This window comes from Heliconius melpomene, chromosome 20 (assembly GCF_056956725.1).
Source record: "Heliconius melpomene rosina isolate 202511_hmr_F chromosome 20, ASM5695672v1, whole genome shotgun sequence".
Classification (NCBI taxonomy): domain Eukaryota; kingdom Metazoa; phylum Arthropoda; class Insecta; order Lepidoptera; family Nymphalidae; genus Heliconius; species Heliconius melpomene.
This window is the reverse complement of record NC_140408.1, coordinates 13,633,328-13,649,513: the sequence shown is the minus strand read 5'-3', so window position 1 is coordinate 13,649,513 and position 16,186 is coordinate 13,633,328. Positions and strand designations below refer to the sequence as shown.

General features: G+C 31.5%; 1 protein-coding gene across 2 annotated transcripts; it reads left to right on the top strand.

Annotated features, from left to right (window-relative positions):
- The first annotated feature begins 3,441 nt into the window (after positions 1–3,441).
- Positions 3,442–15,770, top strand: LOC146528114 (P protein-like). Of its 2 annotated transcripts, none has more exons than XM_085205245.1 (17): positions 3,442–3,540; positions 7,921–8,125; positions 8,612–8,735; positions 9,072–9,114; positions 9,366–9,501; positions 10,040–10,203; positions 10,522–10,758; positions 11,158–11,361; positions 11,556–11,671; positions 11,823–11,961; positions 12,242–12,377; positions 12,565–12,767; positions 12,951–13,044; positions 13,378–13,520; positions 13,634–13,744; positions 14,094–14,241; positions 14,857–15,770. In XM_085205245.1, exons 2-17 carry the CDS (start codon positions 7,939–7,941, stop codon positions 15,033–15,035), a joined length of 2,364 nt encoding a protein of 787 aa, XP_085061371.1. In that variant the 5' UTR covers positions 3,442–3,540; positions 7,921–7,938; the 3' UTR covers positions 15,036–15,770. The 2 variants fall into 2 exon arrangements, with proteins under 2 accessions (XP_085061371.1, XP_085061372.1); XM_085205246.1 differs by lacking the exon at positions 3,442–3,540 and adding an exon at positions 6,587–6,724.
- The last annotated feature ends 416 nt before the right edge of the window (positions 15,771–16,186 follow it).

Below are 16,186 nucleotides of genomic sequence, written 5' to 3'. Positions count from 1 at the left end.
GATATACATATTGTTTAATATCGTTTTTTTTTTCGCTACAATGTTATAAGCGTAAAAGAACACAAATAATATCAAGACAAATAATTTAATGTCATATTTATTTCTATGTTTAATAATAAAAAGAAATAACTCTCAAATTTAATATTTATTTATGTAATAATAACTAACTAAAAACGCGCTTAAGTACCGACATCAACATTTTAATATTTTTTCAGCTTCGCGCTGTATCCCGCATATCTCGGGTAGGCAGAGGGAACCTAGTATTAATACACTCAAATTCTATGAAAATACTTCCATTTCCAACTTTCTGCCGTAATTTCGAGGCATCGCTTGTTGAGTGGCTGAACTCAACGCTGCCAATAAATAATTATATGAGTTCATTATGTTTACCTTTAGTTCCACGTTCTGTTAAGGTAAATCGCAGCGTAGTGTTGTGTCACTCGATACGCAGTGTATCGAACATTGAATGGGAAGTGGAGAGCGGAGTGTTCCACCAATTTTCATGAGGGATAAAGTGTGCAGCTGAAAAAAAATACATTTATTATTATATATACAAGAACATAAAATAAAAAAAGGAAAAAAGATATAATATACATACTCAGAGTATTTTGTTAGCAAAATTAGAAAGAAAAGAAAAAACAATAGTGAGTTTAGATACAAAAGTAGAGTCATAATATAAAAAAAGAAATATTTATAAAATTTCATCCGTCCTGTAAAACGAATAAAAAAATCATATCATCAACATATGAATAGAATGTAAAGGTAATTAATTGTAGTACAGTGTCACCTGGTTCAAATCCCATATATAAATGTGTGATGACAATACCAGTTGTATTATTGAAGTAGAAACTAGTAAGACCTCAGAAAAAGAGAGGTCACTATGTATAAGAAAATATTATAGAAAAAATACAGGTGTAAATGTAGAAAATTTATTACAAGTATCTAAAAGTACTGAAGGTAATTAATCCAAATGTAAGTATTTCTTTTTTAAATAGAAAAAGCACCCACGTTTTTTAAGCCAATAATAATCAAAAGAAATGTATTTATAAACTCTTATAATATATTAGGGACACTATAGTATTATAACTTATACAGAGTGTTAAAAAAAAATAAGCAATATATTTTAATTAAAAAAAAATAGAATTAGTATCTATTTTTTTTATTATCGTCACCATGATTGTATAAAGAGTTAACCTAATGCAAAAACATATTATAATTACAATAAAAATCTTATAAAAAAATTTTTTATAGTTATAGAAACAATTTTTTTTGTTGAACCATTCCACTTTTTATATTTTGTAGGTTGACTCATTTTACCATCTAGGCGACGATATGTAAAATCTGAGGAGCTTGATACAGTCAATTATATTGATCAAAATTGTCAATCTTCGCTTACCCCAGATATACCTTCACTTCTCTGTGTTTTACCCTTCTCTTTTTTTTCCTGAAATGCTCATATACTTGATTTAAAAACTATATGGAGAGTCTCATGTCTATTTCTAGTAAAAAAATATAAACGACACAATGAACTTGCTACCACTTCCCCATTATATCAAAATGTGTATAAAATAATATAAATATAATATTTTATCACAAAACGATCATTACCTCTTTATTTTTATATATTAAATAGTAAATATATATACTCCCAAAATTATAAAATATAAATAAAATCCCCTAGAAAGTCAATGGCCTAACTCAATGTCTCAAAAATTGGGCGGTGCGTAGGCACCGTAGCGTCTTAACACTAAGTAAAGTAAGCACATGCTACAGGCGGAATATAGTGTGAAATTTAAAAAATATTATCCTTTTTTAATTGCACCATTTTGTGTATCCCCCTATTTTTCATGTGCCCATTTGCGCGGGTAGAAGAGTCTTCTATAGATAAGTCTATCATCATAAACAATTTCTTTTTTTCTTATCTCTTATACTCGTACTTATAGTACAATAAAGAAATCATCATATCATTTTAACATAGGCTTTATTTATCAGTTTTTCTTAAAATCAGAAAATAAAGATATTTTGAGTTAGGTCACTTTTCTAATGGTGCGTAGTACATATTTATGATGCTTATAATAAGTTTAGAAATTATTTAACTAAAATATATGATTTGTACAGGTCTAGTTTAAGGTGTAAATTGTATACTTATAAATAAATTGGGTTTAATTTGATGTTTTTGGTTTTATTTATTACTAGCGGACGCGCGCAGCTTCGCTTGCGTATTTAAGGGTGAATTCTAATAACCCATGAAACATGTGATCAATGAAATATTTGTAAGAGTCTAAATTTCAAATTTTATAAAAATCGGTGGCGATTTAAGAATTTTCCCATACAAACTTTCAACCCCTTATTTGCACCCTTAGGAGGTGAATTCTAGAAAACCATGAAACATGTGTATAATTATATACGTTTAAGAGTCTGAATTTCAAATTTTATAAAAATTGGTGATGATTTAAAAAAATCTATACAAACTTTCAACCCCTTATTTGCACTCTTAGGGGGAGAATTCTAGAAAACGATAAAACACGTGTTCAATTAAATACTTTTAAAAATCTAAATTTCAAATTTTATAAAAATCTAAAATTTTTTTCCATACAAACTTTGAACCCCTATTTCACCCCTTTAGGGTTCAAATTTTTCAAAATCCCTGCTTAGTGGATGTCCAGATTACGAAAGTAAACTTTTGTCCAAATTTAACGTATCTATGCACAGCGGTTACGGTTGTGCGTGCGTCTTACCTCAGTCAGTGAGGACAAGTCCTTTTATATATATATAGATAAGCACGCTGTATACATTTCTTCTCTACAAAAAAATGGAGAAGGAAGGAGACACGCCATTGTGTCCTACACGTGTTCGTCTGTAAGCGCAATGATTGTTGGTTCGATTCCTTCTCGGAGCATTGAATTATTTTCATTTTCCCGCTCTAATAAGTTCAAACGTTGGATTCCCGTACTCAATGTTTGAAATTAGGGTGGAAAAAAAAAATGTTGTGTTTTGGGACTAGTTTCTTCTTTTTTCTATGCGGGAAAATACGTGAAGCGAAAAAAAAGTTATAGTTGGCTATTTAAACGAAAAAAAAAATGCTGATTTAATTGTTCTTTTTTTATTTTATGCTTATTTTTTTGTTGATCTAAATAAAACACAACTTTGAATTCTAAACAAAAACGTTACTCTGTAACTAATGCGGTAAATAATATGCAAAATTTCAATTCATCCCTCTCAAGGTCCGTACACAGTATTAATTGTTTTTCTTAAGTTATAGTAAATTATTTTAATTAGTTATTTTTATTATTATTCTCATAAAAAAATATATAAAATAAAATTAATTGAACTATTTGTTAAATAAATGAGAATATTTTTATTAATGGCAATGCAAATACTCCTCTCGTTTTAAATTACTAATGACAACACTTTACAAATGTCATTTTCATTTGCACTTATCTGCAATCGGAATTGCAAATTAGTACTAAAACATGCGCGCGCGACGCTATACGTATTTTTTTTAATTATCTCTCATAAAGCTTAACTGCAATTAATTCGGTAAGTGTTTATTTAATATGTACATAACTTTATTTATTATATGATTGCGGTAAATTTTAATTGAAATTAATTTTAATTTGGCACTTTGCCAATTTTTCTTTATTAAACGTACACAGTGTGTTTAATTTTAGTTCATTTATTATTATTTACTGTTGACAAGGCAACGCAAATATAGTAAAGATCTATAAATATTATTGATAATAGCAAATTCAAGGATAAATATGGTAGCATAGTAATTAATATAATAAGAGATTGAGCTAAGGGGTCCAGGGTTCAAATATGTGATAAATTTTGTAAAAAAATATAAAAATTAAAAATATTATAAAAATTAGAAATATTTTAAAAAATGTAATAGTGATTACTATTTGTAAATTTTAGATATACCTACTATTCGTGTGTATATAGACATACTAATATAACAAATTTAATTCGTCTCAAATTTAGGGGGCACAAGCATGTGATTTTAAGCACGACGGTTTTAGGCTTGATTCCCAATCGGGGAATGAATGATTTTAATTTCCTCGCTAATAACATGACAAATCGCGGCTTCCAATTCTGCCACTCAACACGCAATGGATCGTAAATTGGACAGGGAGTGGGTAATGGAATGTCTTAAAACTCGGTTCACTCTCCCTATCCCTATATCCTGATGTGCGGGATAAAGCGTGAAGCTGAAAGAGGATACAATAAATGTACAACAAAATAATGGCAGGATGCGAGCTTAATTGGCATAAGCTCTCAAATATGTCATCTAAAAGGCAGGAGAAATGAAAATTTATATTTAACAAGCTTAAATGACTTGAAATTTTAAAATGTAATGTCATGAAATATTTTTCTATTATCTTTGAATATCACGATGTAATAATTATAACATTAATTGAAATTCAATTAACTCCAAATAACTGTCAATTACCTAAATCTAAATTATCTAAATACCCATATTTCGAATCCTGCCGGACCGATTTTGTTCGACTGTCAAAAAGGATCATCTCGACTAGATTTTAAGTTTCAAGAAATTTCTGGTGAAACGGAGGTTTCTTGTTAGTTTAAATAGGTGATCATACTCAAATATTATTTTAAGTACAATTCTAAAGGGCAAGCGGGTAAGAAAGTGCCTTAACACTAGGTTCCTTCTGTCTATCCTAACAAAAAACTACATAAAACACTACTTTTATTTCGTAGAGAAAGCGCGGCATTAAGTTCTGTCACTTGACATACAATACAATACATACAATTCGTATAGATTAACAGAGAACGCTATATACGATAACTACACTTTTTTTCAGCTTCACGCTGTATCCTGCATATAACAAGGTAGGCAGTGGGAACCTAGTGTTAAGACACTACGTTCCCCGCTTTCCGCCGAATTTGAAGCATTGCGTGTTGAGTGGCAGAATTCAACGCCGAGCTTTAATAAATATTAATAAATAATAATATAAATTCCTCCAAAATGCAATCGAACCCACAATCGTCGCGTTTACAGCCACACGCTTGTGCCCCTGCGCAATGACGGTCTCAATATTTTTATATGTAATAATAAAAAAGATTAAGAAGCTGTTAAAGATAGTAAATACTCAACTGTAAAAGATAAGTAAAAAAGATAAGATGTATCTACTTCCAAATGAATTTGTGATAACATTACAATTTTTTTGTCATCATGCATACATTTCCTATAAGTATTATAAATAAAAAAAAAACATTTTAGCTGTATCGTGCCCACAGTAGGGTCGACGGAATAAATCTAGCATTAAGACATTCCGTTGCCGAAGCATTACCTAATTTTTGAGACACTGTTACTAAAAAAAATTCTGAATTAAAAAGATTCCCCGTGTGGAATGTGGGCAACCGAGGCCTTCCGTCTTTTCTTAATTTATTACAAAATTATCATTATACTTTCTTTTGATCCTATCAGTGTCCATAATATATTTACTATAGAAAAATAGCCACTTACCCAAACGGGATTTGAGTTCATAACAATCACAATCATTCAGGCGGTTGTTCTATTTACTAAAAACAATAATTCTTAACATGTCCCAATAGTCTCAAAGGAAGAAACGCCATGACAATGTAAGGTCACCCATTCAAACTACGTGTCGGGAAGTCTAGACCTAGTGTTGATTGTTTATCTAGATGTGAATATTAGCACATATGTAATGCATCTAACAGGAAGCCGTACAGCGTGTGACTGTAAACGAGTGTAAACGGTTGTGGTTTCGATTTTCTCCGCTCTGGTAACAAGACAATGTGCAGCGTTGAGTTCCGCCATTCAATTTACAATGTCTTGAAAATTAGGCGAAAAGTGAGAAACGTAATATTTTCGCACTAGTTTCGTACCTCTACTGACCCTGCTATATGCGGTTTATAGCTTCAAGCCAAAAAATATATATATCTAGAATCTCTAGATTTGAATTAAGTCAAGTTTTGAGTAGACAGAGAGAACCTAGTGTTAAGACACTCTGAAGCCCACGCCCCACCCGATTATCGAAATATTGCATAATACTCAATTTAAATTATTATCAATATTTCACATAAATCTTTGTATACCTGTTTTTTCGTAGACTAGGTTGGTTAGCTATAGGTATAGTCGAGTTACACTTGCCCTAGGTCAGCGGAAGTAGGTATTATTACAGTAAGCAGTAATATAAATATTAAAATGCTAGTAATGTAATAGTTTATTTATATTTTAGTGTTTTTTTTTTAGTATTATTTTCCAAGACTTTTTTATATAAAATTATTAGAAGTATTACTGTCACATTCAGTAATATTTGCCGCCTTTTCCCGCATAGTGGAAAACACTCCGTTTTCTACACACTGGTCAATATTAGCATATTAGTTTCCTAATTCAGAGGAAAATGGAATGTCTTAACAATAAGTTCCCTCTGCCTGATAAGTACCCTGATGTGTGCGGGATACAGCGTGAAACAAAAAAAAGATTAAATTTCATAGAAACAAGAAGAAAACCGAATGCAATACGTAGTTTCAATAATTATGATGAATGGCAGACGTCGTTTGTGATATTTAATGCGAAATAACGTCCTCTAACCTCAGTTGATATCTAACTAGCAACATGCTATATTTCTGATATTGTTATGCTAGTTACCTTTGTAAATGTAAATAATAAATAAAAGTAGATACATTTAAATATTCTTCTAAAGTTTTCTTTGGGAGAAGAAGGATAAAATTCGTGAGTATTTAATTTTTTCTATGGCATTTTTTACCTTGCTATGGCAGGGTAGGCAGCCTGGGAACCCAGTGTTAAGACATTCCGTTCCCGTTATGACACTTCGGTTCCCCACTTTTCGCCGAATTCTAGTGACATTGCAAGTTGAGTGCCTGAACTCAACGTCGGGTTACTTCCTTACCAGAGCGAAAAAAAACTTATAAACTTTAAAATATTAAATTTCTTCGAATGAGAATCGAACCTATAACCTGTCGTGTTTACAGTCACACACTTCGCCTACGTTTACAGCCTAAGTTTTTTGCTAATGTTACATTATTACATATAGTTAGAATAATACACGCATAGCAATGTGGCCTTCACGGTCATTTGCGAGGTTTTATCTGGATTTATAAATATAGCAAGATTATATGTAATTTTTGCCATCTTCATAGATATTCTATACCATTTAACCCAAGAGGATCAGCTTACATGGTGCTCTTACATAAGGCTCGTTATCTGACAGGCCGCCCTAAGAATATGTGGCCACGGAATAATTTACTTTCTACTTTCTGTCTAGACCCTAAGGAGTGTTGTCATGTGTCCTGATAAATCATAAGAAGGCACTGCGCAGGACCTGGTATCATATTCTTTCCATTTTACACATTCTTCTAAGAAACATTAGTTTGTAGTGTTCTATAACAGAAAGGTGTTTCTCACCAAAGTGCCCAAAATCTTTCGAGCTACGTAACGAATTAAAATACGATTTTCACTAAGAGTTCTTCAATCGGAGTCAGGGATTCTAGAAGAATATATATTATTATATCTATGCAAGATGAATTAGTCTATTTTGGAATATAAGTGTACGGTCAATGCCTTGAGTGGAACAAAAGAGTTGTGTACCTATTCAAAATAAAGTGTGAAAATTCGCATCTGTCTCCTTTAAAATATGAAATCATTGGCTACGTTACAAATCCAAACAAAAGTATGAAATATCATTGTACGAATCGGACTAACAATAGTAATATATCGTCGGTGTATTCCATTTTTTCATTAATTAATATAAATATGAGTACTGCTTAGAATTGCAGTACTGCTTAGGTTGCACACCCATCAAACACTGAACAAATACCGCATCAAAAACTTTAGAAATAAAATAAAATTCTAAATATAAATCTTTATGATAAATTCTAATATAATTCATAAAAAAATATATATTTTAGGTATCACACGAGTTAAAAATGGAGAAAATATTCCGTGCGTTCCACAAAAAGAATGATTCCAACCAAGTTTTGAACCGGAGCACATATTCTCTGGTGTCATGTGGAGAGATCACAGCTGACACTTTACAATCATGGATGGAGCTGCCTGATGAAGTGAAAAGAGACCCTTCTATGGAGCAAATTAGAAAGAAGCTGGAGGAAATTGGTGAGACGTTATTGATTTGTTTAATACTGCTGTGGCATATTTGGAACACAATTTGTTAAATCTCCTGTTGTAGAATATTTATATTTATAATATAGAATATGTAAAATTCAATAATATTTCCACAGAAGTAAATAAAAATTAGTGATAAAAATATATATTTGATTAATATAATTTAAAGTGTTTGTCTGGCTCGCAGGACCAAAAATATTCAGCGCCTCGACGGTCTTCCTTCAAACATTCTTAGCCAAATATGGAGTGTGATAATTCTAAATTAAACGAACGAAAATTTCATTATACCTTACTAAATATAGTATGTCAGATGACACCATAGCAAATATATTAAACTTTAGTTCTTTATATATTAGCTTATGTTATTAGATAATTCTTTTTAGTATTCTAGATTTTTTTAGCTTCGATATGCTATCGTAATTTAAGACCGGTTTATTCATTATAAATAATTATTTAAATGATTTTCATATTTTTCAGAAACTAATTCAAAGAACACAAATACTGTAACAAGAGACAAATCACTGTCTGTGTCTGACATACTAAATGATCATCAATTTACTGAGAAACTTTGTGAAAATGGTATTGAAGAAGATGAAAAAACGTAAGTTTTTTTAATTTCACACATATAACAGGGTAGACAACGAAAACTCAGTGCTAACTTGTTGAGTAGCGGAACTCAACGCCGCGCTTTGTCTTGTTTATATTTATATAAACAATATATTTATATATTTTCATTTCCTCACTCAGGTAGAGTGACAATATTAAATTAAATATTTCTCTCCCCCAAATGGGAACCGAACACACAACCGTCGCTTCCAGGACTACACACTTTTTTAACTATAATAAAAATACTTTCAATTTTATTGCACAACATTTTATATTGTGAACCTTTTACGATGTTGAACGTATACAATAATTGTTCTGTTTATATTTTTAGAAGTCATCATTCATCTCACACCAGAACAGATAAACATCCACAAGTAAGTAAATATTACGAATTAGAAAAAACTCCAAACCTTAACAAAATAAAGAAAACACTACGTATTAAAAAAGGTTTTAAACAATCTTAACCTTTTTTTTCAGTAATTGAAAATTACATACCAAATTATTGTGAAATTAAAATTATATGATGAATATGGTGCAATTAAAAAAATAATATATTTATATTTAATATCTTAAGACATAAAAATAATGATTATTCTGTACTTCTCTTCAAAATATTCTATTACAGATCAAAAAAGCTAAATACTACACAAAAATAACAATACTATTAGCGTGTTGGGTGTTCTTCACGGCCGTGTTTCTTACTTACAATGAAAAGAATGAAATGTTCATGAGCTCAGGTGTCAGTCGGAGTCAGGAGAAAAGTAAGTGAGTAATGTGGTTTAACTTCATTACAATGTTATATAAAAAAAAAACACTATTCCGTATCCTTTGCGGAGCTGAACTTCGCAGTTTTTTTTGTTAACGGAGATGTTATCGAACCATCTCACTTACAGTCGAATGCATTTTTGAGTTATTAGGTCCTAGGAGGACCAACATTTGAAACGCAAACAAAAAATAAATTTTCTTCAGTTCTCTTTTTATGTCTTATGTATCTGTTATGTAAGTGAAATTTCAATATATTATACACTTTTACTGGATTAAATTAAAAATAATATAATTAGACCCTCATTATTTTGCTTATTTGCCTATCCTCGTCCACTGCTGGAGATACGAGTAAATGTAGGTAATGACACGCCACTAAGCTCTATCTCCTGCTCATTGCTCCCAACTGTTGCTAGAGAGGAGAACCTGGAGAATGTCGTCGCCTCACCTCGCTGGATACACTACTAGCGACGACCTAAGTTGATAATAGTAAAAGTAAATATAATATCTACTAACAATTTATAATCAATTTTGCAGATTTTCCAATAGATACATCACAAGGCACATCCATATTAGTTAAGATATCGGGGCCGTTTCTCTCTGAACAGTCTGAAAATATTTTGAAAACTAGAGATATAAAAAATCTATCAAAAATTCACGTTTGGATGAAAGATTCTTTGTCAAATGCGACATTCGATAAGGTAAGAGACATTGACTATTGCACTTCTACTTTCATCCCATGTATCTTTATTTTTTTGGATTGTATCCTTACCTTTACCTTACATAAAATTAAGACACGAATTCTGGAGGTATTGCATGTAGAGCGGCAGAACTCAACGCCGCACTTGTATTTATTACCAAAGCGGGGAAATTAATATAATTATTAAATATATCATTCCCCCGAATAGGCATCGAATCCACAACCTATCGCATTTACAGTTGCAAGCTTGCCCACGGCGGTCTTAAAACAGATAAAACAATAAAAAATATAACATATTAAAATGAAATTTACTTCACAGAAATCACAGCAGTGGGAAATATTACTTTTAGAAGACTTAGATTTCTTCGAAGGACAGATACGTACTAAAGAATTTGATAATATGAAAAATTCTAATATAACTCTCCACGTGAGCACTAATGCGGAGAAAATAGTGCCATTCACCTTAAGTTTCACTCCGAACCCACTAAATGTGACAATTGGTGTGATATACGCGGTTATATTACTCTGTGGATTGTATATATTAATTATTTTTGAGGTAAAATTTTGAAATGATTATTAAATATTTTAATTAAATAAGTAGATATTATTTTACTTACAAACTGGTAAAAATAGTTTCATGTTATTTCCCGAATACAACAGGGACGCTAAGCAGCAGAACTCAGCGCTATATTTTGCCTTGTTACCAGAGCCAAAAAATGAAAATATTTAACTCCTTCGAGTAGGAATCGAACCCGCCATCATGTCGTTTACAGTCACATGGATATCATTGTGGAATTTTACTGAAAAAATAGGGAAACGAATTTAAACATTGAATGATAAACGAATTGATTAATAGAAGAAAAAAAAATGTTTATATAACGAAAATTGAAATGTGAATGTTTTTAGGTCATATTAAATCAATGTTATACTTATTTATTTGACCATTCAACTTCAGGTAATAAACAGGACAATGGCAGCTATAACAGTGTCAACAAGCTCTCTAGCTGCTCTAGCGTTGGTTGGTGAGAGACCGACACTCCCTGAAATAGTGTCGTGGCTTGATGTCGAGACCCTGCTACTACTGTTCAGCATGATGATACTTGTTGCTATTATGGCTGAAACTGGCCTGTTTGATTATTTAGCGGTTTTTACGTTTGAGGTGAATTTAAGTAATAATAATTATAATATTTTAGAAATAAATCTATTTATTTACGATCTCTAGATATAGTAAATATAAAGTGGAGAATTGAATGAATAATAAATAATATTAAATTGCCAAATTTATAATAGTTTAAAAATCCTACGTATAAAATGACAATTATGAAAGAACACAATTTTATTTTATTTTTTCAGGTAACAAAAGGCAAGTTATGGCCTTTGATATATTTACTATGTATTATAACGGCAGTTCTGTCAACTTTCCTCGATAATGTCACCACTGTACTGCTCATGTCTCCAGTCACTATTAGGTACATCAACCTAGCAATCGTTTAATTCAATTTGATTTGTTTTAAAAAAATATAAATAGACGTAATATGAATCAATCAATTCAATGTTATCAATTTTTTAATTCAAGTATTCCTTGATCATGTAATTCAAATATATATGTTGTTATTTTAGATTGTGTGAAGTGATGGATTTAGATCCAGTTCCAATATTAATGTTTATGGCAATATATAGCAATATTGGAGGTACTGCGACGCCTGTCGGGGATCCCCCGAATGTCATCGTCGCTTCTAATAAAGCTGTCATTCAAGCTGTAAGTGTATTTTTTATCTTCAGATTATATTTGCAAAAGCTTTCAAATGAGTATTTTTTAGCTTCAAACTGTATCCCATACATAGCAGGGTAGGCAAAAATGAAAATATGAACTATTTAAATACCACGAGCGGGAATCGAACCCCGTACCTGTCACATTCTTAAAGTCATACGGTTATGCTATGTATAGCATGTATTTTTTGTTGGGTTTTACTCTTATTCGTTAACTTAAAATTTTAAATGTCCAATACACGTAAAACTAATTTTCACCCAATATTTAGGGTATCAACTTCACAAACTTCACAGCGCACATGGCTCTGGGTATTTTATTAGTGGTTGTACAAACATCTATACAAATAAGATTTATGTATAGAGATACAAATAAACTACGGCAAAGAGTTCCAAGAGATATTCAAGGTATGTTTAGTCGTTTTCTTTAACAATTTGTGAGAATTTTGTCTCGTTTTGCCTCTTTTAGAACTTTACTTCAGAACACTTTAGAATATTTTTTTCCTAAATTAACAATGCGCATAATTCTTCAGCATTCTTCTGTTTTTTTTACTTCAATAAGTATGTAGGTAAAATATACTTTATAATATTACAGATCTTCGTCATCAAATATCAATATGGCGTCGCGCTGCCGACTCATTACCACATTTAAGTAAAGGTGTAAATGTTGTGAGAGAGAGATTGGAAAGAAAAATCACTAAATTAACCGTCAAACTCGAAACAATGGTTAAGGAAAGTACAAAACGAGCCTGTCCTAAACATACTTTTAGAAGTACTTTAGTTGATTTGAAAGAAAAGGTACTTAATTATGTAATTTGAAATTTATTTTCCTTTGTTTTTCAGTATAACGCTATATAGAGAGAACCTAGGTCCGTATTAGTTGTACCTTTTTGTACCTTGAGTTGCCGTTAATAAATATTTTGTAACAAAACAATAAAATTCGTAGAATATAATATTTAAGATTTTTTTTTCTATTTTCAGTACAAAATAAGAGATAAAGTGCTATTAATAAAATCCACAGTGACAATCATCTTTGTTGTGACTGTCTTCTTTCTTCATTCTATTCCTGAATTAAGTAAGTATTGAATTTTATACTTAAATATCTAAACAGCGTGGGCGTAGGAAGAAGGGGGTCACGGTGGGGGCTTCTCCAGAAATTTTAGGTACAAAAAATTTGGTCCGAAAAATTAAATTTATACCATTTATACGAACATATCTGTTCAAAACTAAAGTCCAGCCCATCGCCCCCCGAACACGGAAAATATCTCTAGATACGCTAATTCAAAGGAAAGAGGAACAGAAGTGTCTTAATGGGCACTGAGTGTCTTAACACTAAGTTCTCCCCTGATATTTGCGAGATTGAAATAAAAAAATAAAACAATCGTCTATTAATTATATTTTACTCCAGATCGTGTATCGTTAGCCATGACAGCACTTTTAGGTGCCATCCTCCTGCTCATCTTAGCAGACAGAGCAGACTTGGAACCAATACTGCACAGGGTGGAGTGGTCCACTTTATTGTTTTTTGGAGCTTTATTTGTTTTAATGGAGGTAATATTTTTCTTCACCTAAATCTATCTACACATAATATCATGTCAAAAAAACATGATATACTTATCTGCGTTTTTTACTTTTTAATATCTTTTTATGTTTGTTATTTGAAGGCATTGTCTAAACTTGGGCTCATATTATACATTGGAGGTTTAATGGAACAATTGATAATGAAAGTAGATGAAAGTGCGAGACTAGGGGTGGCCATCATACTTATATTGTGGGTAAGTACAATAAGTTTAAATTGTATACGTTTTATATAAAAGTTAGACACCTGTCGGAGTGACCTGTCGCCCTTGTAACCCCATAATATTAAGTATTTCATTTCTTCGCTCTGGTAACGAGGTAAAGCGCGGCGTTGAGTTTCGCCACTCAACACAAATGCCTTCGAGAATACGGAACGGAGTCTCTTACGCTATGTACCGTCTAGTTACCCTGCTATGTGCAAGATACAGCGTAAAATCTATCATATTAATTAATTAAAAAAAAAAAAGGTTTAAAATGTTTATTAATCAGTACAAAAAAAATACCAAACATCTTTAAAATATTATGTTTTCCATACACTTTTATCAGATATCCGGTACTATTTCTGCATTTGTCGACAATATACCACTTACGACAATGATGGTGAGAGTAGTGGTGTCAATAGGTTCGAATCCAGCCCTTAACCTGCCGATGTCACCTTTGATTTGGTCTTTACTGTACGGCGCTTGTTTGGGAGGTAATATTACTACATTTTTCTATATTCCATTTATATTTTTTTTCAATTCTCACCGTAAGTAACTCGGTAAACTAATGGTAAATACTTTAAAGTGTTAAAAATGTGCCATGTGACCTCAACCCAACAATCAATAATATCTTTAAAAACAAGATAGTGGACAACTGACACCCTTAAAACACTATGACTACTCTTAGGTAAGTAATTTATATTTATACCTTTACCTGTATCAACCATAAAGCAGAAAAGGCAGAGAGAACCTATTGTGAAGACACTACTCTCCGCTTTCCACACAAATTTGAAACGTATCGTGTTAATACGCGGGATAAATGCCGGATTCTGTTTTTCGGTTGCAGGGAAATTCAAATAATTCATAGCCCTGAGTGTATATCAAACCCACAATCATCACGTTCACATTGCCGTTCACGTTTGCCTTATTGAGGTCATCGTGGTGCAGGTTTAAGAGTAAAGCGAAGGTTCTACCTTCGAGAATTCGGCGGAAAGTTAGGAACGGAAATGTCTTAATGTAATCGGAGTGTCTTACACTAGGTTTCCGCTATATGCGGGATACTGCTTAAAGCTGATTGTCAATTACGTATTTTTTTTTCTATTCCCAAGGTAACGGCACCCTCATCGGCGCGAGCGCTAACGTGGTGTGCGCGGGCGTGGCGGAGCAACATGGGTACAGGTTCACATTCATGCAGTTCTTCAAAGTGGGCTTCCCCATTATGATTGGACATTTGATGGTCGCGTCTGTCTATTTATTAATATGCCACTGTATTTTTTCTTGGCATTGATTTTATACTATGGTAAAGATATGATGATTTTTTAATAATTGGAAAACGATGTGTTAATAGTTAAAATGTAATTACCAACTTAAAATAGAAGTGAGATAGATAAGCTTTATGCAGGACAAGTTAAGCGGGCGAAGCCGCTGGTTTTGTCGCTGGTTACTTAGTAATAAGAAAATGAAGATTGCTAAAAGTACAATTGTTATAGTTTTATAATATTTTTTAAGTGTAATTCATAAGTACCTACGACCTACCTACTAAGATACGAGTATGTAATATTAAATAATTGAAACTGTATAAAATTTTACTCGTCAAGATTCGAACCCGTAGCTTTTGTATACATTTTCTAAGCAATTAAGTTATACTTTCCATATTGCATATTCCATGTATTTTTATATGGGATTTACAATTTTTGTTGCATACAAAACAGTACGGTCAACGTATTGTGGCCGATCTGAAGTTTGCTGTAGATAGCTGGGCAATTTGATTATTAGTAATAGTTTTCTTATTTTCATTGAACATTTCAAATAACCTTACGTCGACTGTACTGTACTTTAATTAGACTGTGTTCAATTTTTTTTAAGCTAATATATTTTTTTATTTTATTTATTAACCAACTCCAATAAAAGTACGATATTATGGTACAATATATTATAAGTCCAATAAAAAATCTCTTATATTATTATAGAAAATTTGTTAAAAACGTCTTTATTTTAATTATTAAATATTATACTTAAAAATGTTTTTTTTTCGCTTCAGCTGTATCTCACATATAGCAGGATGGGCACAAAACAAACTTACTTGTCAAGACACTCCCATATTCATTTAGACACTGCAATAAAAAAAATTCGCTCTTGCCAGAGCGGGAAAACGCAATTATCCTCCTGCAATTTTGTATTATAAAAAAAATTGCACACTTTAAAAATTGCACTTAAGTATATTTAATATTTATTTAATGTAGAAAATGAAATGGACATTTTTATCGTTTATTTTTTTTCGTTTTTATAGTTATTAAATGAATAAACTGGAAATGGTTTAAGAATAATTATATAAACTACCTATTTCTTTACTTTCGTCATTTAATTTCCCTCTGTTCCTCTACTCCACTCTCATAAACAGATATATTATGTCTCACTTATACAGAATGTTTAAATAAA

What these genes read in the sequence shown, in the direction of transcription:
- LOC146528114 (XM_085205245.1), top strand. Translation starts at nt 7,939, where the DNA reads ATGGAGAAAATATTCCGTGCGTTCCACAAAAAGAATGATTCCAACCAA. An exon ending in ATTGAAGAAGATGAAAAAAC is followed by an intron (nt 8,736 to 9,071) that starts GTAAGTTTTTTT and finishes TTATATTTTTAG; the next exon opens with AAGTCATCATTCATCTCACA. An exon ending in CAAATGCGACATTCGATAAG is followed by an intron (nt 10,204 to 10,521) that starts GTAAGAGACATT and finishes TTTACTTCACAG; the next exon opens with AAATCACAGCAGTGGGAAAT.